The following is a 25,401-nucleotide window of genomic DNA, read 5'->3' as shown; positions in this document are numbered from 1 at the left end:
GGTGCCAATTGTGAGGAAAATCAAGCGCATCTCAATCACTTAAGTAACAGACCCAGGTCTGGTCCCCCTCACCCGCTTGCCAGAGTTCCACAACAGAAAACCGCTCTCTCTTACGAGGGGTTAAGATCCCACTACAGACCCCTGTAGTCTTCCCCTGGGGAATCAGAGTTAGGGCTGGGAGGTTAGGGGCAGGAAGTGAATCCATCAGATCCAGGAGGAGGGGAGGGAGGGAGGTCCCACAAACCAGACAACCAGGGGGCATGTGTGTGTAGAAGATGCAGAATAAACATTTTCAACACCATCACAAGGAACCAGTTACAGACACAGTACAGAGAGAATCACAGCTCCACCACAAACATCCCACAACACACAAACTCTGTGGTTTCCCCAGATACCAAGCCTACATTCCGTCTACTCCAGATGCCGTTTAGTTCCAGAAGAGACTCCGTCTGTGTCTGTGAAACTGATCCACAGATTAGACCAGGGCTCTCCAACCCTGTTCCAGGAGAGTTAATCGCTTTGGCTCCAAACCCAATGGAAACAAACCAGGATTCAGCTCATCCACCAAAGCAGGTGTTCTGAATTGGTAAGATGCACCTACATTGGAAGGGCAGTAACTCTCCAGGAACGGAGTTGAGGAACCTTGGACTACACAGCACTATACAACATACCAAGAAGAAGCATTGAACTGGTTGCCCCCCCCTCCCTCCCCACCAAGGCTGAGAGACGTACAGACAACCAGGAACCACAACCACTGAAGGACAAGCTGCCCCTGCTGCACCATCACCACAGGGACCCCTGCTTCCCCTCCGTCCTCCCCACAAGAACATGCAACATGTCTAGAACATGCCTGTCACGTGTGCAAGTATGTATGGGAACATGCTCCACGTGTTGGGACTATTCTCCACGCCGGTCAGGCAGGATTCCCACCCAGGTTAGTGTTATCGATCAGGTTGATCCTCATCGATCAGCACTCTGAGCAGCCTGAGCTGAGAGCCACGCAGCCTCTTGTTAGTTCGAAACCTTCCTGGCAGATGCAGAACCCATGATGGGACATCCGACATGGAGGCTTGGATGTTTTCTGACCTGCTGGAGCTCACGGAGTGTATAGAGGAGGAAGCGTCAGAGCTCGTTAAAAACTACAGGAAGTCCCTTCAAATGAAGTGTCAAGTCTCTTGCTGCGGCGCTAGATCGAGGAGGCCTGTTTATCACGTCTCTGAGGCTTCCATGTTTAGACCTTCCTTGCTGACAACTATGCGGGTCAGGACAGAGACAGCAGGCCAGAGGAGTCAGAGCAGCAGACAGCCCTGCAGTGTTCAGAGGGAGACCTTCTGAGATCCCTTGGCTGTGGTTGGTGAGTGAGTGAGTGGTGACCATTGTCTGGTGGTGGGTGATTGGTTAGTTGGCTGACATAAGAGAGGGTGTGATTGGTCAGTGTTGGGGATGCGTGAGGATGGTGAGTGGGAGAATGGGGAGGCGTTTGAGAGAAGCCAATGAGGACAGACCATTCTTGCTGGAGCTCAAGATGAACCCAGATCCCAGGGCCTAATTAGGTTACTACTAATCACTAGTACCATTCATAGCATATCATAGTAGCATATTAGCACGACTGACCAATAACCTTTTGAGTGAATCAAAGATAGCAGGCCCATACCAGAGACAGACGTTGTTTGCCAAAATCCTGGGGAGTCAAAATGGAGGCAGTCTGATAACTGGGGAGGCTAGAGAGAGGAGAGGGGGAGGACTGGGACAGACGAGGCAGCAGGGAAAGCCAAGGGGCAGGGAGAGGGTGGGGAGGTTCTGGAGACTCAGCATGCAGGCAGTACCTGGATGTCGTATACGGGTTTGGAAGAAGGAATGGCAGCAAACTGTCTGTAGTCAAACTTCTTTTCTGACAGGGACTAGAAGGACAGCAAACAGGAGTGACAGGAGTGAGAGGAGGGGACAGGGGAGGACAGGAGAGGTCAACAGAGACAAATGGGAAGGAAAAAGATAAACGATGAAAGAAAGAGGGACACAAAAGGAGGGGAAAAGGAAGAGGGAAAGGAGAGGTGGCAGAGGGATGAGTTGATGATTCACACGGTGGAGAGAGAGGTGTGGTTTATGGAAGGCGAGGAATGTGTTCTGAACTCTGATAGGCTGTGGTGACAGTGCACGGTGGTAGATCAAATGTGAATGAGTTTCCAAGCCCATCAACATCGCTTTTCTTCCGCTTATAATCCCAGAGGAACAGAATCCTTTCAACTTGCAAACTGGTACAGCTACTTTACCGAAAACCAAGGCAAACAATTGTTAAATAAATAAACAATTTCCTGCAGCTCAGGAATAAAAACCCCAATGTTTGAAACAGCTGACTCATGTTCAGAGGGAAGCAGTGGCCTGAGGCTTACCAGTCTGCCTGGTGACGTCACTCCCCGAGGACTCACATCTGATGGAGAGACAGACGAGAGAGAGAGGAGAGAGGGGAGAGACAGACGAGAGAGAGAGGAGAGAGAGAGGAGACAGAGAGAGAGAGAGGAGAGAGAGGAGACAGAGAGAGGGGAGAGAGAGGAGACAGAGAGAGAGAGAGGAGAGAGAGGAGACAGAGAGAGGGGAGAGAGAGGAGACAGAGAGAGGGGAGAGAGAGGAGACAGAGAGAGGGGAGAGAGAGGAGACAGAGAGGGGAGAGGAGGAGACAGAGAGAGGGGAGAGGAGGAGACAGAGAGAGGGGAGAGGAGGACACGGGAGAGGAGAGAGGAGGAGACAGGAGGAGACAGAGAGGAGAGAGGAGGAGACAGAGACAGGAGGAGACAGAGAGGAGAGAGGAGGAGACAGAGAGAGGGGAGAGGAGGAGACAGAGAGAGGGGAGAGGAGGACACGGGAGAGGAGAGAGGAGGAGACAGGAGACAGGAGGAGACAGGAGACAGGAGGAGACAGAGAGGAGAGAGGAGGAGACAGAGACAGGAGGAGACAGAGAGGAGAGAGGAGGAGACAGAGACAGGAGGAGACAGAGAGGAGGAGACAGAGACAGGAGGAGACAGAGAGGAGAGAGGAGGAGACAGAGAGAGGAGGAGACAGAGAGAGGGGGAGACAGAGAGGAGAGAGGAGGAGACAGAGAGAGGATCAGTAAGCCATGTAAGGTCGCTGAAAAAGTAGGAAGACAACCAAACCCATGAGTGGAAGCTTACCTTCCAGAGGGGTGGGGGAGGGGGTGGGGGCGGGTGAGGGGGACTCGGCCAGCTGGTCCAGAGTGCCACGCTTCTTGCCATCCCGGGACTTGGCAATGACCATCTGGGCCTTCAGCGCATCCTGCTCCAGAGACTTCATCCTAGAGAGGGAGGGAGAGAAAGACAGATTAGATGAGAACATTCCAACACCAGACACAGCCGCTGAGCATTCCTAGTCCTGGCTTTCTGTGATTGACCAAACTCAGAAACCTTTACGTAAACCTATGGTTACTTGGCCCCGAGTACACCTCTACAGCAGAAGGGGCATCCCTGGAGGACTAGGTACGACTATAGACAGCAAGGCAGCATCAGGTGACAGACTGCTGAAGTCTCACTGTGAGGCTGTGCATTAGTAAGATGAACGATGCGTTAGAGACGAGACAGAAAGGAGAGAGAGGGAGAAAGTAAATAAAGACACAGAAGAGGAGAGATATTGAGCGATAGGCTGATAGAGAGAGAGAGAGAGAGATACAAAGCATATGGACACAGCTATGTGGACGTGCAGAAGCAGGGTGACCAACCAATCAGAGGCCAGCTGAGGCAGCAAAAGCCAGTGTGCGCGTGGATGTAACTGGACGGCTAAGCCCACAGCGCCCCCCCCCCCCCCCCCCCCCCACAGCACACTCCCCCACAATGCCGTGCGTGTGGCCCGCGCTGGGCGGGGCCCGAGGAGCAGACCTGAGCTGGGAAGAGGCAGCGGAGGAGGAGGAGGTGGGGGGCTGGGGAGGGGCGGAGGCAGCGCCCTGAGACGCCCTCACCCTGGACTGGTACAGCCTCTTAGCCAGGTCCTGCTCATACTGTTTAACATCCTCCTCCAGGCCATAGGGCCTGGGGCAACCCACACAGGTAGGAGAGAGAGGGAGGGAGGGAGGGAGGGAGGGAGGGAGGGAGGGAGGGAGGGAGGGAGGGAGGGAGGGAGGGAGGGACCAGGGTGGAGGACAGGAAAACGGGACAGACAGACAGGAGACAGAGACACAGAGAGGGGGGAAAAAAAGCATAGATGGGAGGTAAAACATTGAGAAGGCTAGTGAAGAGAGAGAGCGAGAGAGGTGGAAGATCAAGGATGAGAACAGCAGGCAGAGAGTTTAGACAGGAGTTGGGACGTCACAGTGTGGGTCCGCGGGACCCTGGACGGGACCAACAGAAGGGGTTTCCCAGAACCTTATCTCACAATGCTGATCGATTATGTTGGCTCTTCTCTTTGCTTTTTCAAGTGGGCGTTCAAGTTCAAAGTTCTGTCCTATTTTAGAAACTAAACTTGCGGATCAGGGAGAACATGAGGATTTCACATGAAGAGAGGGATACAGGAGGAGAAACACAGATGAGGAGGTCAGGGAGGAAGAGAGAAGTCCTGGGTCCTAGAGCCTACCCTACATCTTCATCTCATGTCCATACCTGGGGTGTGTTTATTTCAGTCTAAGCCATCTAGATCAGTGGGTTAGGGGGGAGGGGGTTTGTTGTCTACCTGGCTGCCCTCCACATGGCCCTCTTCTCGGCCTCCAGGGCTCGTTTCTCGGCGGGGGACAGGTCCTTGTCGGAGGGCATGGCCAGCTCAGGGCTCTGCATCCTCAGGCGCTCCTGCTGCCGCCGCTCTGCCTTGGCCGTCCGGATGGGAGCCCCCGACTCCCCAGGGTACACCGGGATCAGGCTGGACACACAGAGACACACACACACACACACACACACACACAGACACACACACACACACAGAGTTAGAGTGCTACACAGTCAGGCACACTTACAGTAATTCCCACACACGTTATGTTGTAAATACCCCGTCATGGAGTTGGGTCTCTGCTCCAGCCTGAAGCTCTCCTCCATAGAGTTCCTCGGAGAGTCTCCTTTCCCATCAACTGAGGAGGGCCTGCACACACACACACACACACACACACACACACACAACACCGTCACACTCTGAGGGGCCTCTGACAAGGCTTCTCACACAAGGTAAAAGCTGAAAACTAAAGTGGTGTACCCTGAGCTGCCGCAGTAACTGGGGGGCGTGGCATTGTAGCTGGGAGGGGTGGAGCAGTGTCTGGGGGGCGTGGCCACACTCTCCACCTTGTACTCCACCCCGTCCAGCAGAACCTTGCCATGGGCCTTCATGTCAGCCATCTGCTTGGCCAGGTCCTCCTCCTCCTCCTCCTCCTCGTCCAGGAGGAACTCCCGGGGATGCTGGTCCAGCCTCCTCGCTGGGAAGTGGGATTAGAGAGAGGTCCGGTTACTGTCAACATCTGTGATGTGAAGCGTTTGGCTGAGAACACGGGAGGTGAGCTTTCATACCTTCCTCCTCCTTCATCTTCTTCAGGTCGTCCTCTCCCACGAGGGACACGCGCGGCTTGGGCTTGTCTGGGGTCTGCTGCTTCACGTCGATCTCAAAGTACTTCTGCCGGTCTCTGAAGGAGCGCTGCTCGGGGCTGCCCCTGCCTCCGGGGGAGGGCGTCTGGGGGGAGCGAAGCACAGGGATAGGACGGTTTGAATGAGAGGGGGGAGACGGGTGAAGGTTTGAAGAAGGTAAGGCAGAGTCTTAGTGAAATGGAGCTTCAGGATAGGACGGTGAGGATGAGAGAACACAGTCCCACAGGTCCACCAAGACCAATCATACACAGCTCGGAAAAAGAGACCAATCACCACGGATCTCTAGAACAGAATTTCAATGTTTGATTATTTGTCGTACCATGACAAAAAATGGATCCACCCAAAGATAAAGAATGATGTAACGCGAGGAAAGAACAAGCGTAGCGAATGAAGCGTTTCCAAATCTCAACCCAACACCACACACTCTGATTACGAGTCTGATCACTGGGCCTTTTCCTGCCAACTGTCACCACTACAGCAGCCAAGCAGACCACAGCCTGACTGAGGCGACGGGGGGGGTTTGAACCCTGGACGTAGCGGCGGGGGGCGGTTGGGGGACAGTACCTTCAGCTCCAGGGAGGGTCTGGAGAGGCGTGGCACCGCCGCCAGATTCAGATACTCCCGGCGGTCAGGAGAGAGAGGGGACATCAGCCCCACCCCCCCCTCCACCTCATCCTCAAACACCTCGTTGTACAGCTGAGGCTGGAAGAGCCACACAGGTGGTCAACATGACGTCGTCATGACATCAGCCCGACGGGGGAACAGCCATATAAAGGCCGCCAGGTCGGTTAGCAGGATTTCCTTCGACAGTTACTTCACATGAGTGGGAACCTTGTCCTTTGTACACAGACCTTAGTATCCCAACTAAACATACCCCAAACATGTATTTAACCAAATAAAAGACTAAGGCAGCATGGAAAACTGACAAAACAGAGTCGTATCTTTCATATGTTCATGAACCACTCACCTCTGGAGAAGGTTGCATGGAGTGGACATTGTTCCTCAGGCCATAGAGATCCTGTTGATGAACACAGAGGAGAAGAGGGTGAGAACAATTTGAGAAGGAGAGGAAGAGGGAACAACAAACAACTACTGGCGTGGAGAAGGACAGGCACCTCACACGCGAGACACAAAGAGAGAGCAGGCGATGACCGGTAGGAGAACAGCAACTTCAGAGCACTCAGGACACACGGGGATGACTCCAGAAATCAAAATGGCGGCCAGAGAGACCAGGACCAGACTGTACAAAACCAATGATGACCACACGACTGCATTCCACACAGGAGAGGAACCACAGGCCCCCCAACAGGGGGGCAGGCGGAAACGGCAGCGCTGCTGGTGGGGTGGGGGAGGGGGGGTACGGCACACAGGGGCCACGACCAATCACGGCATGCGAGTACGTTGCCACCCAGGAGGATTCTGGGTAGCCCGGCCTACCTGCGGCGGCTCCAGCACAGCGTGGGAGTGAGGCACGGCGGCGAACGCCTTGTATGCCTGCTTGATATTCAGAGGGAACTCGTCTGGTGAGGCGGGGGAGGGGGCGCGAGGCTGCAGGGGGGTCTGGAGGGGCGAGAGGGGAGGGGGGGAGAGGAAGTCCATGTGGTGGGGGAAGCCAGAGGGGAGGAGGAAGTGGAGGAGAGGACAGAGACACGGAGAGGGGAGACAATGAGAAACACGGCAGGCAGAGGGAGAGCAGGTGGCTGCATGCGCTCTGGTGTCGTGTGGGAGAGAGGAGGAGACAGGAGGGCTGTGAGAGGATGAGGGGGAGGATGAGGGGGGAGGATGAGGCTACGGTGTGGACACGCCTGCGCGGTTCAGTCATAAACACGAGGACAGGGAAGTTAAGCCCAGCGCTGCGTCATGGCTATGGGCTCTGGGCCCTCGGCCGGATGGAATGTAAAGGACATTCCAGGACCCTTTGTCCAACGGAACATTCCGGAACAACCATGTGATGCCTCTGGCATCCGTGTCGCTTTCACAGCGGTGCTGCCTGCAACACACCTCCAGCAAACACCGTGAAGGCGGATTAATAGTAGACAAGGCGAGCGATCAACCACACTGGTCAACGTCTTAAACGGCGTTCGCCTACTCAACTCTTTGGTGTCAGCTTCAATAGTATCAGGAAATCATTTGGTTACAATGAGCCTTTGTGACCTTGTGGCCCCTCAAAGTGGGAGGCCCCTGGCCAGCCGTAAGGTCTACACTGGCACAGACAGCGGCCCAGAGCTGAAGGGGGGGGGGGGGGGGGGTCTCAGCCCTGGGGGCGGTCTGCCCTATGAGGTGGTGAGGGGTCTTACAGGGGTTTGGGAGTTGATGGGGGAGGGGCCATGTTGGAAGGGGTTGGGGCTGGCGTGTCCGTCCGGCGTAGCGGGGGAGGTGCTGGGCCGGGCGCGAGACTGAGGCTGGATGGCCCCCGGTCTCGTCTGCAGGGGGACAAACAAACACAACGGTCACTCCAGTTACAGTCATACTAAACAGTCTGCATCACCTCAGAACTACTGACCTCAAAACACAAGAGATAACATCACAGCAAACATAGAACACACATCACACTATTATAAAATAATAACAACAACATGTGACTCAGCTACAGTAGTCTAATAGCAAATATTTGATGGTGACAATGGCAATGATAATGCATGTGTTGGTGTCACTAGGCCAGGATGAGTGGTTGTCATTGACACTCACTGATGAGGAGGAGGTCTCCTTGGCAGTGGAGTTGGAAGTGAAATGGATGCTGGCCTGGAAGACAGCAGAAGAATGTGTTGACATGATGCCTTGCATGAGCACCAGTCTCACCCGCACATGGGCTAGCTTCTCAACACATACAGCAACCGACAGGCCAAACCTTTAGATTTAGCCCCATTCCTGTAGCAGCCTACATGCACACAGCATAACCACCTCAAGGACCGCAGACTGCCATAGCTGTCCTGACCTGAGGGTGGAGCCATACTCAGCAGGACCAGAAAAGCAAAGCTTTTGTATTACACAGCATTAATGCTATCGACAGGTTACATGCCCAATATGGGCTTTAAGGCATCCTAGAAAATACACCATTCACGCTCACTTGCTTTTCCTGATCTAACTCAGATTTTAATGCACAATAGTTGTCAAAAAACCTGTCGCTGACTATCAGTCAAAGGCACACTGACTCCACTACATTTACATTTTAGTCATTTAGCAGACGCTCTTATCCAGAGCGACTTACAGTAAGTACAAGGACATTCCCCCGAGGCAAGTAGGGTGAAGTGCCTTGCCCAAGGACACAACGTCATTTGGTTGGCATAGCCGGGAATCAAACTAACAACCTTCTGATTACTAGCCCGATTCCCTAACCGCTCAGCCATCTGACTCCCACTACATGGTCTAAGTGTAGTTCTGCCGGAAGCATCCGAGGGTCAGTTGGTGAACATGGCGATCAAGCAGAGGCATGCTTTTGCGACTGGCAGGACCCGGGGTAGGGCCACTTACGAAACGGGTCTCCCTGCCCCCACCCAGGGAGCTGGAGGAGGAGGAGAGAGAGCTGGGCTAGGGGGGAGGGGAGGGGTGGTGGAGGAGGAGGAGGACATGAGGGTCAAGGTAAGCATGTGGCTTCATACTACACTTTGTCTACTCAGTTTTTTCCAACGGTGAAAGACAGTCTGTGACTGATCTATCCTGTCAACCTCAAAGAGACTAATGGAGAAGCAGAACCAAATGAAAGAGGGTGTGGAAGCAGGTTTGTTGATTGTATGAGGGGTGAGGTGGATCTTGACTGACGGGTGCGTGTGCGCGCGTGTGGAGCTTACCGGCTGTAAGCTGGGGGAGTAGGGGGCATCTCTCACAGGGCTTTCAGTCCTCTGAGGTTCAGTGGAAGGCGCCTGAAGACAAAACACACACACTTTGAGCAGCTGTTCTCACTTCCACCTAGTCTTCTGGCCAGTGCAGTGATAGGAGGAGGAGGAGGGGGGATTTGTGCTAACAACAAACAAGAAAAACAACAAGGATTTTGCCATTTTGTTCCAGAACTGTTTGAGGTGTAGACGGTGGGATCAACCACAAGCCCCCTCGGACCAGCCTTCCTCCATACAGTGCACGCGCTCCTGCACAGTCTCATGTTGCTTCATACTCTGGATGTCAGCAGGGAGGCTGCTGGCCCTCACACTGCACCTCACAGCTGTCAGCCTCACATTCCTGAGGCTGCTGGACAGTCAGGGGAAGCGCCACCCTGCAGGGCGGCCCAGGGGGACAGAACCGCTTTCCCGGTCCCGGGCTCTGCCGCCACAGCAGTCTGAACCCTCAAACAGAAAACGGGAAAACTCCAGGCTGAAGAGCTCTGGGTCGAAGCGTCTCCATTGTGGTAAGATCAGACCTGAGAGTCATTTTGAAGACTAGTTTTCCTTTTTCTGTTTGAGTTCTCATACAACCCCAGCTCCCGACAGAGACACTTCTGGAATATTCTTAGTTTTTGCTCAGTTTCTCCATCCCCACATCAAACCCCCATGCTGCTCTCATTATCCTGGGTTGTTAGTTTTCCATTCAAACAGATGACCCCCCATGAGCTAGTAAGCGATGATTATGAGGCTCGTTAAACTCTCACACAGCTGCACGTTGGTCAGGTGGTTGGATGAGACGAGGGGGCGGGTGGAGGAGGGTTATTCTACGTCCGGACCGCTGTGACATCACACCATGCTGCTTCAAACCCACACACAGGCCTCTTGCCTTGTTGAACAACCAGGGCTGCAGCTGACCCTGCTTCCCGTAGCCCACCGGAGGCCCTGATAGGATGCGCTCCGCGGACGGGCGGCCCTTGCCCTTGCGATTGGCCACCAGGAAAGGGTTTTCGCTGAAGCAGATTGGCTGAGAGTCCACCAGGCACTCTTCTTCCTCTTCTTCTTCGGCCGAGGGCGGGACTTCCTGTCTGGCTGAGGGTGCCGAGTCAGCTTGTTGTTGCTGGGAGGGATGGAGGGGTTCCCCCTCTGTGCTCAGAGGGGGGTGAGTCTGACAGGGGGGAAGGACATGGGAGTCCGTGTAGAGGGAGGTGGAGGGTTGGCCCAGGCCAAAGCCCAGGGGGTCTAATGGGACCTGCAGGGGGGTCTCCATGATATCAGCCTCACTGAGAGAGGGGGAGAACTGGGGAGGAGGCTGAGAGAGAGGGAGGGAGGGGAGGAGAGGGGGATACAGTGAGACTGAAGTGATAGGAAGCAGCGCAGAGGGAGCAGCCGGAGAGATAGGGCAGGGGACAGGGGAACAGAAGCGATAGCAGCTCTCTCCTTCTCTAACTAGAGACACAGAGATAACAGAGAGCAGTGAAAAGATGGTGAACACTGAAGATAAAGACCCACAAGACAGGAGGCATGTACAGTAAACGTGCACACACACACACACACACACACCCTAAAATAACACAAACTATCAGTGAAGTGGAACACTTAGACCCCAGTACATCGTTCTCCTGTCTGAATCTGTGCCTCAAAGTTCCTCATATGGGTGACTGGTGGTTAAAGAACAGGTGTATTATTCCTCTGTACCATGGCTGGGGAGAGTTTCAGAAGCACAACATTGTGGTCTGACAAACTGCACTCTGACAATGATTTACACCAATATAAATCCAAACAGGATCAAACACACCAAGGTTTGAAAGGTCGGTTGTTTTAAACTCAACAGTGCGCTGACCGATCTAGCCGTGTCATGGCGTGGGAAGGCATGGCCTTGGCATTAGTCACCATGACACGGCTCCAGCTGCCCCTGACCAGCCTGGGAGAGAGCCTCTAAGGACTGGCATTGTGACACATCGTATCAAGGCTCTCCACAAGGCCGTTATGTGTGGCCTGTAGCATGGGGGTCAGTGGGGCGGAATGTGAACCAGTACTTTTTTGGCTGAGGTACATAAGACAGTGGGGGGACAGCTGGGAATAGGAGGGGGGGTTGAGGTGGTGGAGGGGGGTGTTAACATGCCAGCATACCATCACGATGAGGTCTCAGCCAGGGGAGCAGGAATGGGCGGAGCTAGGAGGAGTCACCGACTAAACCGGTGAATGACACTGCACTCTCTATTCACGGCAATTGAGAACAGGATCTCTACATACTGTACCACAAACATGTCACTTGTACTTATTAATTATTTCCAATATACTGCCAAATCAATTTAATGACAGAATGGAATGAATAATAGAGCAAATAAATGGATGAAAACGAATGAACCAACATATCAGAACCAAAGAACAAACTGTCAGTCCGCTGTTTCTAGCTCTTTCCGTCCTAGGGTGCCTACATGGGTACTGTCTGCCCAACTTGATCATTTCTAAAGCACAGCCCAGCCAGGCCCAGCATAGGAACAGCTGCAGGGATATGTAGGTTAAGCACCCCCGGGAGAACATGGCCCAGTATGGACTTAGAGGACACAGCTTGACCCATGGGAAACTATGTATTAACAGTAATGAATGATTGTCAGAACAGATAGTGGACATCACATACACACTAGAGCTAAATTCCTCAGTTAGATAGATAGATTGTCCTCAGTACTATTCAAATATGACAGAGAAAGAAGTAGGGGCCCAAAGCCAGCCAAATATGAGATCCTACACACGCACACACATGGAAGGAAGAAGGAGAGGAAAGAGAAAGCAAGTGATAGAGCGAGCAGGACAGAGAGCTGATCCACCCCAGGTATACTCACTCTGGTTTGGAGACAAGACTGGAACCAGGGCCAGAGGCTGCAGTACAGTACAGTACAGTAGGTCCACGCACATGTAACTATTCCAGGGACAATGGCCGCCCGCACAGGGACACTTTTCCATGTCTGGTGGGGGGGGGGGTCTTCCCCTCCCTTTTCCAGCCTGAACCCACCCCCCCTTCCAGACACCCTCCAATCACAGCCGGGACGGAGTTTAAAATAAGCCCCCCGAGAAGAGGCTGAGAGGGGGGCGGCCAGCTGCCCCCCTGCCCCTCCTCCCCCCGGCCCCCTCACACCTCTCCCTATCAGCCCAGAGTCTGGAGAAAAGAGCTTTGTGGACTGAAGGGTCTTTCTTTCACCACACCAGCTATTTTAGCTGTGGAAGTTAATGGTCGTTGCTAATGCTTATGTAGCGTTTGAAAGCATGTCGCTCTCCATGTCGTCCAGTGCCTTATGAACAGCCTTGCTCTTGGGGTTTGTTTTGGTCTTCTTAACTGACACTCTCAGTGGGGTGGGTCCTTCCTTCAGGCCTGACAGCTGGGGTTCGGTGTTGCTGTGCGTTTCTCTTTTTCCTGACCGGGGGGAAGGTGACTGGGAAGGGCATGCTCACGTTGTCCAGCCGATCCAATCTCTTCTGGCTTGGTGTGACACAGGGCCAGATACTTTGGTGGCGAGGAATTCAGGACACCAAGATGTTTTTGTGTGTGTGTGTTCACATTCCCCCTCCACCATACCGAGGCACCTGCTTCGGCGAGGGTCAGAGGTCACAGAGGAGTTCCCGGGGGAAACACACAGTGGATTCCAAGAGAGGGGGGGGGGCTGGCTATTCTGGCCCTGAAAGCCAATTCCAACAGGGGTACGGGATAACAAATCCAGACGTTTTACAGCCCTGCCTAGGATTACAGGGACTAAGACGCAGCCGTAGATCATGTAGAAGTCACATCTATGTTTGAACAAGCCCTCAGGGTATGAAAGCCAGTTTAAACAACCAAGCTTGCTCATGTCCAAACCCTGCTCTCATCCCTTTTTGCACATAAAAAAAAAAAAAAAACTCATCCTAAAGCCATCCTAAAGAGTAGAGGGCCTTACCCTGTTGACCTTCTGCAGGCTGGTGGTGGGCAGGGCTGCCAGGGTCCTGTAGTCCAGCTTGAGAGGCCCTGAGCTCAGGCTCTGAGGAGAGAGCAGAGCACCAGGGTGAGACTCACACCCACCTGGAGACCGTCACCTACTCAGAGACACATCTCTGTGTCAACCATCAACATGGAGGCGGACAAGCACTGAAGCCCCATGCATTCACAGACAACACAAACACTTCCTGTGCGTCAGCTGCTGAGGGGCAGGCAGCTGGCCCCGCCCGGTCCCGCACCCCCTCTCCTGGTTGACAGGGAGGAGGAGTCCCAGGCTCGCCCCCGGAGAGGGGCTGGGGAGGGGGGGAGGTCTCACCTCGGTCTCCTCTTCTAGCAGACGCGTTGCCTCCTCTCGCTCCAAACGCATGCGCTCCTTCACCACGGAAGAGGGGGGAGGAGAAGGGAGGACACCCAGCCACACACACACACACACACAATGAGGATGCAAAGTGAGACGAAAAGTGAAAAGAAGAAGATGGAGGGATAGGATGAAGGGATATGGAATGGTGGATCCAAACACGTTGTGGAAGAAGGGAGGGGAGGACAAGGAAAGAGGGGCAGAGAGAAGAGAGAGGATAGAACCCACACGCGTTAGAAAGGGCTCCGGTCTGGGACGCGGTGACAGAAAAAAACCCAGCATGCCAGCTCAAAAGGACTTCACTATACGAGGCCATTAAGCAGAGGAGGAGCTACGTAAGCCATCTTTAACAGAGGAAGAAGAACCGGAATCCGGCTACTTCCTGCGCAGGCCGTTGACCTGACACGGGGGTTTCCCGTCGCCACTCACCACTTTCTCCATTTCCTCTCTCTCCCACTGGGACGTCTCCCTCACCATCTCCGACTCCTACACAACACACACACACGTTCTCTTTATCCTACACATTCCTGGCAGAAGTTGTGTGGAAAAACGTGTGATTTAGTTAGAGTGAGGTAAATGTGTGTGTGTGGTCCATGCGTGTGAGATTCCAACCTTCTGCAGGATCTCCATCTCCTCTGGGCTCAGGTCTCGGTCAATCGATGAGATGCTCTCCATGCTGTTTTTGCGGACGATGTTCCCGGCAAACGGGTTGGCGATGATTCCAGGTGAAGCCTAAACACAGAAACGCACGTGTCCATGCCAGGCCAACAACCATGGTTACCGTGGGACGAAGATTTTTTGCATCTATTTATCCATCAGTCCATCTGCCCACCCAGGCATACATTCGGCCCTGTATGCCCTCATCCCTCCGTCCAGCTCACCTCTATGGTGGCGGCGTTGCCGGGGTGGAAGCCGTCACACACCAGCATGAGCAGGGTGTCTCCCACGGCGCGGAGCACGCGCACCGCCTCCGTGTGGGTCATCCCCAGCAGGCTGTGGTTGCTCACCTCCAGGATGCGCATGCCCACCTGCAGACGGCCGTCCCTCGCCGCCGCCCCGCTCGAGCTCACCTGCAGGGGGCGGAAGAACGTCAAGTCCTCGAAATGATGACGGCCAATTCATGGTTTAGGTATATAAAAGATTCATAAAATTCTTTCTCAGATAAAATAAGTTGTGGTAACCAGATAATAAATCAATGAAATGAATCCATCTATATTGACATAGCATGTGATGGAGGTGAGGCACCTTGGAGATGAAGATGCCCTCGTCAGTGGGGTCAAAGGGGTTGCCAGCGTGGCCCTTGGCACCTCCACGGATACTGATGCCCAGCTTCTCTCCTGGCTGCTTCTGGATGACTATTTCCTGAGATGGACACACACACACAGGTCAGACACAATATACCGTAGTAAAAAACAAGTGTGTGTAGGCTGTGTGTGTGTGTGTATTAGAGAGCGTGTGTGTGTGTTTACCTGCATCCCTGGCGGCGAGGGGTCCCTGCGCACCAGCATGCGGATCTCCTGCTTATTGGACAGCAGAGCTCTGACAGCTTCCTGGTGGGTGGCGTGTCGCAGGTCGATGCTGTTGACCTCCAGGATACGATCTCCAACACGCAGGCCGCTCTGACATGCCAGGCCATGCGGAATCACCTGACACGGACAGAACACGCCAGGAGAGAGAGAGAGTAAAAGAAAAGGGAGAGGGGGATGAGAGAAGAGATTAGACAAGACGGATACGAGAGCGAGAGCTAGATTTCAGGATGAGCAGATGGGCCAGAAACAGGGGAGGCATCCTGGAGCTGCACCTTAGAGATGAACACCCCCGGCTCACTGATGCCAAACGGGTGACTGGCGTGGTCGCTGCCTCCCACAATGCTCAGCCCCAGAGGGCCCCCGGCCTTCACCAACATCACTTCCTACGGAGAGAGGAATACCACAACTAAGGTACAGTATAAGCACCATTGCTCCAAAGTAGGGAAAAAAAGGAAGGCTAGGGGTGAGGGCTAAAACAAACAACATTCAAATCTATTAAACATGCCACAGGTCAAGTCTACCACAGGCCTAGCCTACAGGACAGTACTGTAGCTCTCCAGGAACAGGGTGGGAGAGCCTAGCTCTGCTGTATCTGACAGCCCTCATACCGTGCACCATCTTCTCTGGAGCTGGACAGCGTTGGAGGAGAGGACCAGATGAAGACTGATTACAACTGGAGCTTCAAATCCACAGCTCACACAGGTGTCTCTCTCTCCCCCCCCCCCCATAATAAACTATTCACAGACTGTACCATCACCTTCCCACAAGTCCTGACCCTCATCCTCCCCACCTCGATAGAGAACTCGTCCCTCCCATCCAGCCTCACCTCGATGGGGTACTCATCCTCCAGCGGCTGGCTCAGGTGGTTCCCGTGGGGGGAGAGGCGCTCGTCGGTGGGGTCCTCCTGGTCGGGGGAGTCGGAGGGCTCTGGAGGTGGAGGGGAGTGTGCGCGGGCGCGGGACTGGCCCGGGGAGCCCCCCGGGGCCGCCTGGTCCCGCTCCACCAGGAGGGCGATGGTGGGGGAGGTGCCGGTAAGCAGCGCTACTGCCTGGTCATGTCTGGCCTCTGTCATGTCTACACCGTTGATCTGCACCGACAGCAAAACCAACCCGGGAATCAGTCCTACTGGCCAACATGCACTCGGCTGAACGAGCCCACATTCATTCGGACTGGCCACTCAGGAGCAGCCGGCACAAATGCATGCTGGGTAATAATCAGGACGAAATGTGAGTTGTCACAATAACTTCTAGGATTCACAGCTAAAACGAGAGAAAAAAAGTTTTTCTTGATGCAAATACTTCAAAATATATCTCACTTAACACTTTATAAAGTTTGTGGGGGGTGCTGCACAGGCATGAGTGCTGCACCACAGTGAGTGTGATATTAAGGAGAGAGCCGGCACCCATAGAGGAAGAACAGGCAGAAAGAGAGCGAGCAGGGAAGGGGGGAAAGGACAGTGGGAGGAGCTAAGAGCTGCCATACGAGTGCCAAGCTAGTGGGTCTGTGTGGAAGCTGAGGCAAGCCGCAAGTGATTGAAATCCTCGCCCACATCACTGGATCAGCATGTTCCCTGTCATCTCTTCAGTAGATAGATGTGTGTCTCTCGTCGCCTTTGCTCACTTAAGACACACAGCATAATCGTTCTGATGGCCAAAGAGGGCCTGGTCTGGAGTCAGCAGAGGAGAGCAGAGGACTAACCTTCTCCTTGAGGTATTGCCAAAACATATTTTTGTTTTTGGTTAGCTTAGCATACACTAAATGTTACTAATAGGGCAGTCCGTGCATTTGAGTGATGCTCAAGAGTCTAGCTGACTTATTAAAGACCTGAGGGAGACATACAGAGGCCAACACTGACACGTCAGTACCGGCTCTTACCATTGGCTGATTAGATGCTGCTGCGTCTGCTGCCATGGTAATACATGCAGTTACCATGACAGTAGGCACAGAGGCTTCGTTCACACCCCCCCCCCCCCCCCCCCCCCCAACCAACACCACACCCATCACCAAGCAGGCAAGGAGATGGTGTTTGCATTAGTGGCCATGCAGAGACAGAGAGAAGGGGGGGGGGAGGGGGTAGATAGGGAGATAGAGTGCGTGAGACACATTTGAGGGAGCAGAAAGAGATTTCATTCCCTGGTTTCCCTCAGGAGAAGAGGAGGAGGAGAAGAGAGAGGGTTATGATTCAGAGAGCAGGCTACATGTCACAAGACAGGAATGGCTGGGTACAGTACAGAACACAGGTCAACACAGTCGGAGATGCACCCCCCCAGAATCAATGCAGATGTGAATAAATCATGGGGAATTCATGGAACAATCATGGTACCATGCTACACGCAGGCTAGGCCCGAACAAGCAAGGCTAGGTTAGGCCATGCCATGCCATGCCATGCCATGCCATGCCAGGCTCATCAACCCAATGCAACCATGTCTGCAGACACTTAATTTAACAGAACACATCGACTATGCAGTGGTTGCATTCTGACTGTATGTAGACAAGTTTATAGAGTATACCCAGCTAGAGAGAGATAGAGTCAGATCAGCATAGAGACCATGCAGGGGCATACAGGGCGTTCTTAGTATCCTGAGCCGAGGTGCTGCTAGTCTCCACAGAGAATCACCTACACTAACGGGCTCCCCGCGTCTCACACAGTTCTACAAAGGAGGACTGTGCTGAGGGGGAAGTGGTTAACCTACTTCAGCAGCAGATGAACAGTGAGAGGAGGGAGAGAGAGAGAGGTTCATCTGTAGCTGAGGATAGTGAGAGGAGGGAGAGAGAGGTTCATCTGTAGCTGAGGACAGTGAGAGGAGAGGAGGGAGAGAGAGGTTCATCTGTAGCTGAGGATGGTGAGAGGAGAGAGAGGTTCATCTGTCTCTGGCAGTTGAGGACAGTGTGTTGCCCTGTCCGAGTGTCACACGACGGCAGCACACTGCTGGGGCTCTGTTTGAGACTCGAGAACACATCACACTTCCATTTTGTGATGGAATATGACGGGACAGGCGCTAAACGAGTGCTTCCAACACAGATGCGACCGATCCCGTTATATCAGGTCAGTGATCTTTCCCCCGGAGGAGAGTATGGAAGGCAGCATCTGTGTGGATGTCAAACAGGGCCATCAGCCTCGAGCCAGATGAAAGGAAGGGATGAGAGAAGTGATGGAGGGATGTGGAGGAGGTGTGGAGGCGTTACTCACGGAGAGGACCCGGTCTCCCACTCGCAACGTGCTGTCTCTGTGGGCGGCTCCGCCCTCGGCGATGCGGGAGATGTAGATAGCCTGGGCGAGAGAGGGAGGAGAGGGAGAGGAGAGAGGGATGAGAGGGAGGAGAGAGAGAGGAGAAGGAGGAGAGAGATGGAGAAGAGAGAGAGAGATGGAGAGAGAGGAGATGGAGGAGAGAAAGAGGAGAGAGAGAGAGAGAGAGAGAGAGAGAGAGAGAGAGAGAGAGAGAGAGAGAGAGAGAGAGAGAGAGAGAGAGAGAGAGAGAGAGAGATGGAGGAGAGAGAGAAAGAACAGACCACATTGAGCAGAGCAGTAGTGCAGAGGCAGCAGCAGTTTAACACTGTAGCTAAACACTGCGGTCCAAGTATGGTGGGATGGGATCAGGGAGAATCTGGGGTACTGGCTGTTTATACACACTTTACATTAAGTCACCGGTGTATTTTAAATGATCCATCTAGAGAATTGGGGTTAGATGATATTCAAGTCTTCCTAGTCTAGCCTCCAGTCTTTTTTGGGAAGCTTTCTCATCTAAGGGGAAACTGACAGGAGAGTGCGGAAACAGGCTGCAATTCCAGGCTGAAAACCATGCCAGCCAGTAAAGTGTGAGTGTGTGAGTGTGAATGGGGGTTGCCAGAGGGTCAGTAGGGGACCATATCCCATGATGATGACCTCACACAGTCTAAATATAAGCCTCATTCAGTCACTAACCGCAGCTTAATACCTAGCTAGAGATCTCTGAGAAGAACTTTTGAACTGTTAGCAAAATGGCTCGACCTTTTTCCCCCTCTAACGTCAATGACTAACTCAGCCACTCCAATTAACACAAAGCACCACTAATGTCACTCCAGGCAGAATCTAAACCACTGCTAAGCTGTACAGTGTCACAGAGCAGAACAGAGCCAAACTAGGGTGACCTCAGGGCCATGTGTCCTTACACCTGCCTAGCATGGAGTCCCATCTAGCCTGCAAGGACATCAATACAACCACCCTGATCTGGGCTTTACACCTACACCGTCCATGAATACAATGTCAAATGTACTCAATATCCATGCTTACAATCAGAGATCATTCCAACAGGTAAAGAAACCACAGAGACCAGCTAAGACTTACAGTAAACTTAAAGTTCCTCAGTATTCCAGGTATGTTGGGAGTCAGGGAGTCAGGTGGCTGAGCGGTGAGGGAATCGGGCTAGTAATCCGAAGGTTGCCAGTTCGATTCCCGGTCATGCCAACTGACGTTGTGTCCTTGGGCAAGGCACTTCACCCTACTTGCCTCGGGGGAATGTCCCTGTACTTACTGTAAGTCGCTCTGGATAAGAGCGTTTGCTAAATGACTAAATGTAAATGTTTGTGTGAGTATCCTCTCTCCTCCTGTCCTTCTCAGGCTTTCTGAACGGTGTGTGTGAGTGAGAGTGTTGTTGCATGAGGCCAGCCAATGATGTGGCCCAAAAATACAATCACCCTCACTCACCCCCCCGCCCCGTCACCAACAAACGATCAGGTGTCAAGGCTTGCTATTCATATCTGTCTCCCTGACGATGGTTATAAACGCTGTGGTTTTTAAAGATTCCATCAGGGGGGTGAAGATACTACCTGGGGGACTTGCTGATCACAAAAGAGGAGCGTTAACCACCTCACTCACACTGCAAACGGTCATCCTCAACCAGGGCTACAACCTACGAACCTGTGCCTGTCTCAACTGACGGATTCTCAATAGACGCCTCATGCCTCACGCGGGACAACCTGACACCATGCATGGTATTCCACCGAGGGCCTGGCCTATGAAATATTCATTCCAGGGAGCTGCAGGAGCCCCAACGCCTCACCCATGTGCCGGCTACTGCACACACACACACGCCGTGTGTGGCTGCTAGCTGGTGGAACACGTCTGTGTGTGTGTGTTCTAGTTGTACTTCAGTTTTACACTGAGAGAAGGCACGTGTGTCTGTATTGGGGGATAAAATTGGGATCTCCACCTGTGTGTGTATGTGTGTATGTGTGTGTGTGTGTGTGTGTATGTGTGTGTGTGTGTGTGTGTGTATCTCTCACCGTGTCACCCGTCCGGAAGGCGGTGGATCCCTTCCCCCCGGCTATGCTGAAGCCCAGGCCCTTGTCGTTGCGGACCAGGCAGGTGGAGAGGCGGTGGCGGGGGGCGGGAGGGCTTGCGTCCATGAGGAAGGGCAGGCCGCTGCTGCGCCGCTCCCGGGGGAAGTAGTCGTCCTCGGGCCGCAGGGGCGTGGTGGTGATGGCGTTCTCCGGCTCCACCATGCGCTCCCGCACCACCGTCATGGAGACGGAGGAGCCCGAGCTGCGGAGGGCCTCGACCGCCGTGTGGTGCTCCGCCCCGTGGAGGTCCACGCCGTTCACCTGGAGGAGGGAGACAGGGAGAGACCGAGAAGGCGACGGGAAGTCAGAAACTCGAGAGGTCCGCGTTTGGGGGCGTTGGGCCGAGAGATGAAGCACGAGTGCGTGACACACACCTCCAGGAGTTTGTCCCCGACCTTGACCCCGGCCCTGGCTGCAGGTCCGTCCTCAGACACCCTGGAGATGAAGATCCCCTGCACACACACAGACCCCCCCCGCGCATGGGTCAACCTCCCCTAGCAACTGTTCCATGTAGTATATGAGGGTACATGAGGGCAGAGTACACACTGGGAGGCCCCTCCTCCTCGCTCCTCCTACCTCGTCGTCTCCCTTGTAGGGCGTGGAGCCCCTCCCTCCGGCTATGCTGATGCCCAGGCCCCCTGTCTGGCGCAGGATGGTCAGGGTGTGCTGCAGGGGGGGGGGGGGGGGGACACGGAGGGGGTAGGGTCAGCTTCTCTGGGAGTGTGTGTGTGTGTGGGGGGGGACGGGGGATGGGACTTTAAACACCCCTGCCCTCAGGCCCGGGGGAAGGAGGGCTCACAACCCCAGTGCATCCACTAACCATCGTTAACCACCTGATAGTGGGGATGTGGGAGAGACTTATGGTGACTTGGTGGACGGATATATGTGTGTGTGTGTGTGTGGGTGTGGGTGGGTGTGTGTGTGTGGGGGGGGACTGATCCGTTGCTGTACATGTGTGGTTTCATGAGCCTCGTTGTGTGAGGGAAGTGAACCCCCCTGCTCCCCCTCACGACTGGCCAATCAGAGGAGAATCACACCAGACAGACCAGGCGAAGGACAGACTGACACAGACAGAAAGACAGACAGACGGGGGCCACACAGATCTCCAGGCTAATCTCAACTCAAGTGGGGCATGTTCGCCACACCGTGTTGACATTAGCCCAGGTACATGAAGGGGGAAACGATGATGAAACAAACGACATCATACATTTATTACAAACGGGTCAGACACAGCTGCGCTGAGTGGAGAGATGGGTCTGCAACACAACGGGTCACGGGACTATGACGACACGGGCACAACAAGAGGGGTAAGACAACATAGAACATCTTAACACGTACGTGTGTGTGTGTGTGTGTGTGTGTCAGACCAGATGTGTGAATGCAGTAAGCGCAAGCCATGCAGAGAGTGGGAGAAAGTGGGGATGAGGGTGAAAGATGAGTGGGGGAGTGAGGGAAGAGGAGAGAAGTGCGGGGTGTCTGGGCGCGGGAGGCGGAGGGTGGGAGAAGGCCGAGGTGGTCTCTGTCCGTGTGAAAGTGAGGTTCTGCTCGCTCGGATGATGACACGGTTGGTGGCACGCACGTGTCGTACGCACGCCGTCAAGCATCGCTAACCATTCCTTGGGCGTCCTCAGTAGAGTTGCATCCCCCCACACACACACACACGCACACACACAGCCCTCTCGCATTTTAGGGCCTCCACAAGCACAGGCCAGAGGGGCTACACTGGTCCCAAGTAGGTGACAGTGGGTGCTAAGGACAAAACATCCATGAAATGTGTGTAAAACGCGGACATATACAATTCATCGTGAATACAGACACAAAAAGCTAAACATCTTGCTAATCAGATGCTCACAGAAAGGGTTTTGCTAGTTTTGCTTCAACACATAGAATCTGACTTTCAAACTCCTCTTGTTGGCTTGACCCTGCAAGGTTGGGAGGGGAGGGGGGTCTGTGTGAACCCCACCCCCACCCCTCCTCCTGCCCATCAAAGCCCAATCCTGTCCAGACACTCCCGGCCACACAGCCTGAACAGGGGAATGAAGAGGAGGCAGAGAAAGGGAGGAAGACAAAGGGTGGAAGAGAAGGAAGACGAGTTCTAGCTTGGAAGAACCTGTTGATGGGTCGAATGACCTGACGGCGTTGTCGCTAGCAGCCCTGGAAGGACAGTTAGATCCAGCTACCTCAAGAGAAAATTCCATCTTGGGGGCGGGGGGAGGGAAATATGTTATTCACGAACGACTACATCTTTTATATAACCTCCACCCACGTCCATTTCCAGTGTATAATTAGACTGACGTATGAGATGAATTGTTACGCTAGCGCCGCTACAGCATCGCCCCCTACAGGTTCTCTCACGCTAGTGCTCCAAGGGTGAGTTGAGATGAGCATTTCCCTGGCGATTGGCTTGGATTAATCATGGATTTTGGTGAGTTGTTGTTTTGGGGTTGGTGTCGTTGTTGTTTTGCCCCCCCTCAGAGAGCAGGTGAGAGAGTGGGTGATGAGTGAATGAGTGGGGGAAAGAGAGAGCGGGAGAGTGGATGGGAAAGAGAGTAGGTACAGACCTCTTCCTCCTCAATTCGAGCAGGCTCAATCAGCAGATTATTGACTTGATCAAATGACACCCCCTGTTAGGACAGGAACCAGCGAGAAGCATGCAGATTAGTGAGGCCAAAATAACAAATATGCACTCGCATCCTCCAACCGAAAAAAAAAAGAAAAAAAAAAAAAGGATAAATTAAAACATTATACAACTCACACACTTCAAATAACGATACCACACACACACACACACACACACCTCACGGTCTCACTGCCACTTGCGTGTCCATATTTGACATCTAGTGTATAATTAAATTTGTGTCCATCTCCACCAGGGGTTTACGGTGTGTGGATTTGGGGTCTTCCATTTGTGGTCCAAAGTGAACCAGGACAGCAGGCCCACGCTCACACATCCACCCCCAGACACCAGAAGCAGAAGCAGGCAGAGGTAAACTCTCGAGACCCAGGATGAGAGCAGCTACAGGCCCCACAGGGACACCAGCTCGAGGGCAAAGAGGGGAGAGTGGGGGTGAAGCAGGGGGGGGGGGGGGGGGGGGGGGAGCAGCAGCTACTAAACCAAAGTTCCCTCCACCCTCAGATGTTCCCTCCACCCTCAGATGTTCCCTCCACCCTCAGATGTTCCCTCCACCCTCAGATGTTCCCTCCACCCTCAGATGTTCCCTCCACCCTCAGATGTTCCCTCCACCCTCAGATGTAAAATCATCATAAACATGATTTTGCTTATACGATTATGCTAGTATACACGTGTACAGCAGAATAATTTGATTTCAAAGTACCCTTTCACCAATTACTGTAGAAACACATATTTGAAGCAAGTAGTTTGAAAGAAAATCATCCAACTGCCATTACAGTAGAGCACACCCAACATCTACAAAATTGCGAATTACGTCAAATGACATCAGTCACGTCATATAAAACCTTGCGTCCATAAACCATTTGAAAATCAGCTGTGGTGGTTCCAATCATGTGGATCTAATCCCGTCCATCAGCTACGTCACTACACGACGAAGCTACGTCACTACACGACGAAGCTACGTCACTACGCGACGAAGCTACGTCACTACGCGACGAAGCTACGTCACTACGCGACGAAGCTACGTCACTACGCGACGAAGCTACGTCACTACGCGACGAAGCTACGTCACTACGCGACGAAGCTACGTCACTACGCGACGAAGCTACGTCACTACACGACGAAGCTACGTCACTACACGACGAAGCTACGTCACTACACGACGAAGCTACGTCACTACATGAAGCTACGTCACTACACGACGAAGCTACGTCACTACACGACGAAGCTACGTCACTACACGACGAAGCTACGTCACTACACGAAGAAGCTACGTCACTACACGACGAAGCTACGTCACTACGTGATGAAGCTACGTCACTACGCGACGAAGCTACGTCACTACGCGACGAAGCTACGTCACTACGCGACGAAGCTACGTCACTACACGACGAAGCTACGTCACTACACGACGAAGCTACGTCACTACATGACGAAGCTACGTCACTACATGACGAAGCTACGTCACTACATGACGAAGCTACGTCACTACACGATGAAGCCCCCCCAGGTCTCGATGTTTCACACTGAGCTGCTCTGCCCCCCAAAACACTGGGTTGGTTTGTGGACACACAAACACACACTCTCTCTCTCTCACACACACACACACACACACATCCATCAGTCTGTGTGTTAGTTAGCAGTTGTCAGATGATCGCCAACATGATTTCCACTATCATTCCAGATTAAAAGGTGCTCAATTTAACAAAAAGCAGTTTACATCAACCACAGCGTTCACACGGTCATCCTTTGTGTCTCTCTCTAATACGCACACTCTCACGAGGGAAGGTAGAGGGAAACGTCATTAACAAATTAAAAACGGGAGACAGCAAACTATGTGGTAAGAAGCAGAGTACTGGAATGGACAGAGGTGTGGTAGGGGCGGGGCTACATCCCCACAGTGGGAGGGGCCAGCATTGGAATCGGGGGCGGGGATCTGTCATTTGACATAGGAAATAGGTATTCTCTTATTGGTCCAGATGAGCCAAGGACTGTAAGAATTATGAGTCACCCAATAACGGAACATACTTCTGACCTGTACTGACCTGTGTGTAATTGTAAGTTAACTACAACTTTAGTGTACCATTCTCAGTGAAATAATGATATATGGTCTGGCCTTCATTAAAACGTGGTTGGGAAAGGGAGAGGAGGGAGGAACGCATGTGGTGTTGGTGGAGGGAGGGAGGGAGGGAAGGAGGGAAGAGGGAGGAAAAGGGG

At 53.3% G+C, this 25,401-nt stretch overlaps 1 protein-coding gene across 2 annotated transcripts in view; it reads right to left on the bottom strand.

The window, feature by feature from the left end:
- The window catches only part of scrib (scribble planar cell polarity protein), a 57,512-nt gene that overhangs the window by 2,009 nt on the left and 30,102 nt on the right, over positions 1-25,401 (bottom strand). The window contains exons 16-43 of one of the 2 annotated variants that reach the window (XM_067251408.1): positions 23,114-23,176; positions 21,129-21,218; positions 20,927-21,004; positions 20,496-20,813; positions 18,424-18,504; positions 16,060-16,320; positions 15,506-15,616; positions 15,174-15,350; positions 14,950-15,066; positions 14,586-14,774; positions 14,317-14,436; positions 14,134-14,190; positions 13,309-13,389; positions 9,353-9,424; positions 9,036-9,092; positions 8,253-8,306; positions 7,862-7,987; positions 7,002-7,124; positions 6,532-6,582; positions 6,129-6,266; positions 5,490-5,649; positions 5,182-5,398; positions 4,981-5,070; positions 4,672-4,854; positions 3,885-4,034; positions 3,168-3,307; positions 2,391-2,428; positions 1,827-1,901 (exon numbers count right to left, since the gene is read on the bottom strand). In XM_067251408.1, coding sequence (XP_067107509.1) covers positions 1,827-1,901; positions 2,391-2,428; positions 3,168-3,307; positions 3,885-4,034; positions 4,672-4,854; positions 4,981-5,070; positions 5,182-5,398; positions 5,490-5,649; positions 6,129-6,266; positions 6,532-6,582; positions 7,002-7,124; positions 7,862-7,987; positions 8,253-8,306; positions 9,036-9,092; positions 9,353-9,424; positions 13,309-13,389; positions 14,134-14,190; positions 14,317-14,436; positions 14,586-14,774; positions 14,950-15,066; positions 15,174-15,350; positions 15,506-15,616; positions 16,060-16,320; positions 18,424-18,504; positions 20,496-20,813; positions 20,927-21,004; positions 21,129-21,218; positions 23,114-23,176 — 3,417 coding nt within the window. The remainder of the gene's footprint in view (positions 1-1,826; positions 1,902-2,390; positions 2,429-3,167; positions 3,308-3,884; positions 4,035-4,671; positions 4,855-4,980; positions 5,071-5,181; positions 5,399-5,489; positions 5,650-6,128; positions 6,267-6,531; positions 6,583-7,001; positions 7,125-7,861; positions 7,988-8,252; positions 8,307-9,035; positions 9,093-9,352; positions 9,425-13,308; positions 13,390-14,133; positions 14,191-14,316; positions 14,437-14,585; positions 14,775-14,949; positions 15,067-15,173; positions 15,351-15,505; positions 15,617-16,059; positions 16,321-18,423; positions 18,505-20,495; positions 20,814-20,926; positions 21,005-21,128; positions 21,219-23,113; positions 23,177-25,401) is intronic. The other variant, XM_067251409.1, reaches the window with a different exon arrangement.

The sequence above is a fragment of the Osmerus mordax genome, chromosome 15 (assembly GCF_038355195.1).
Source record: "Osmerus mordax isolate fOsmMor3 chromosome 15, fOsmMor3.pri, whole genome shotgun sequence".
NCBI classification, from domain to species: Eukaryota; Metazoa; Chordata; class Actinopteri; order Osmeriformes; family Osmeridae; genus Osmerus; species Osmerus mordax.
This window is presented reverse-complemented; position numbering and strand designations above follow the sequence as displayed.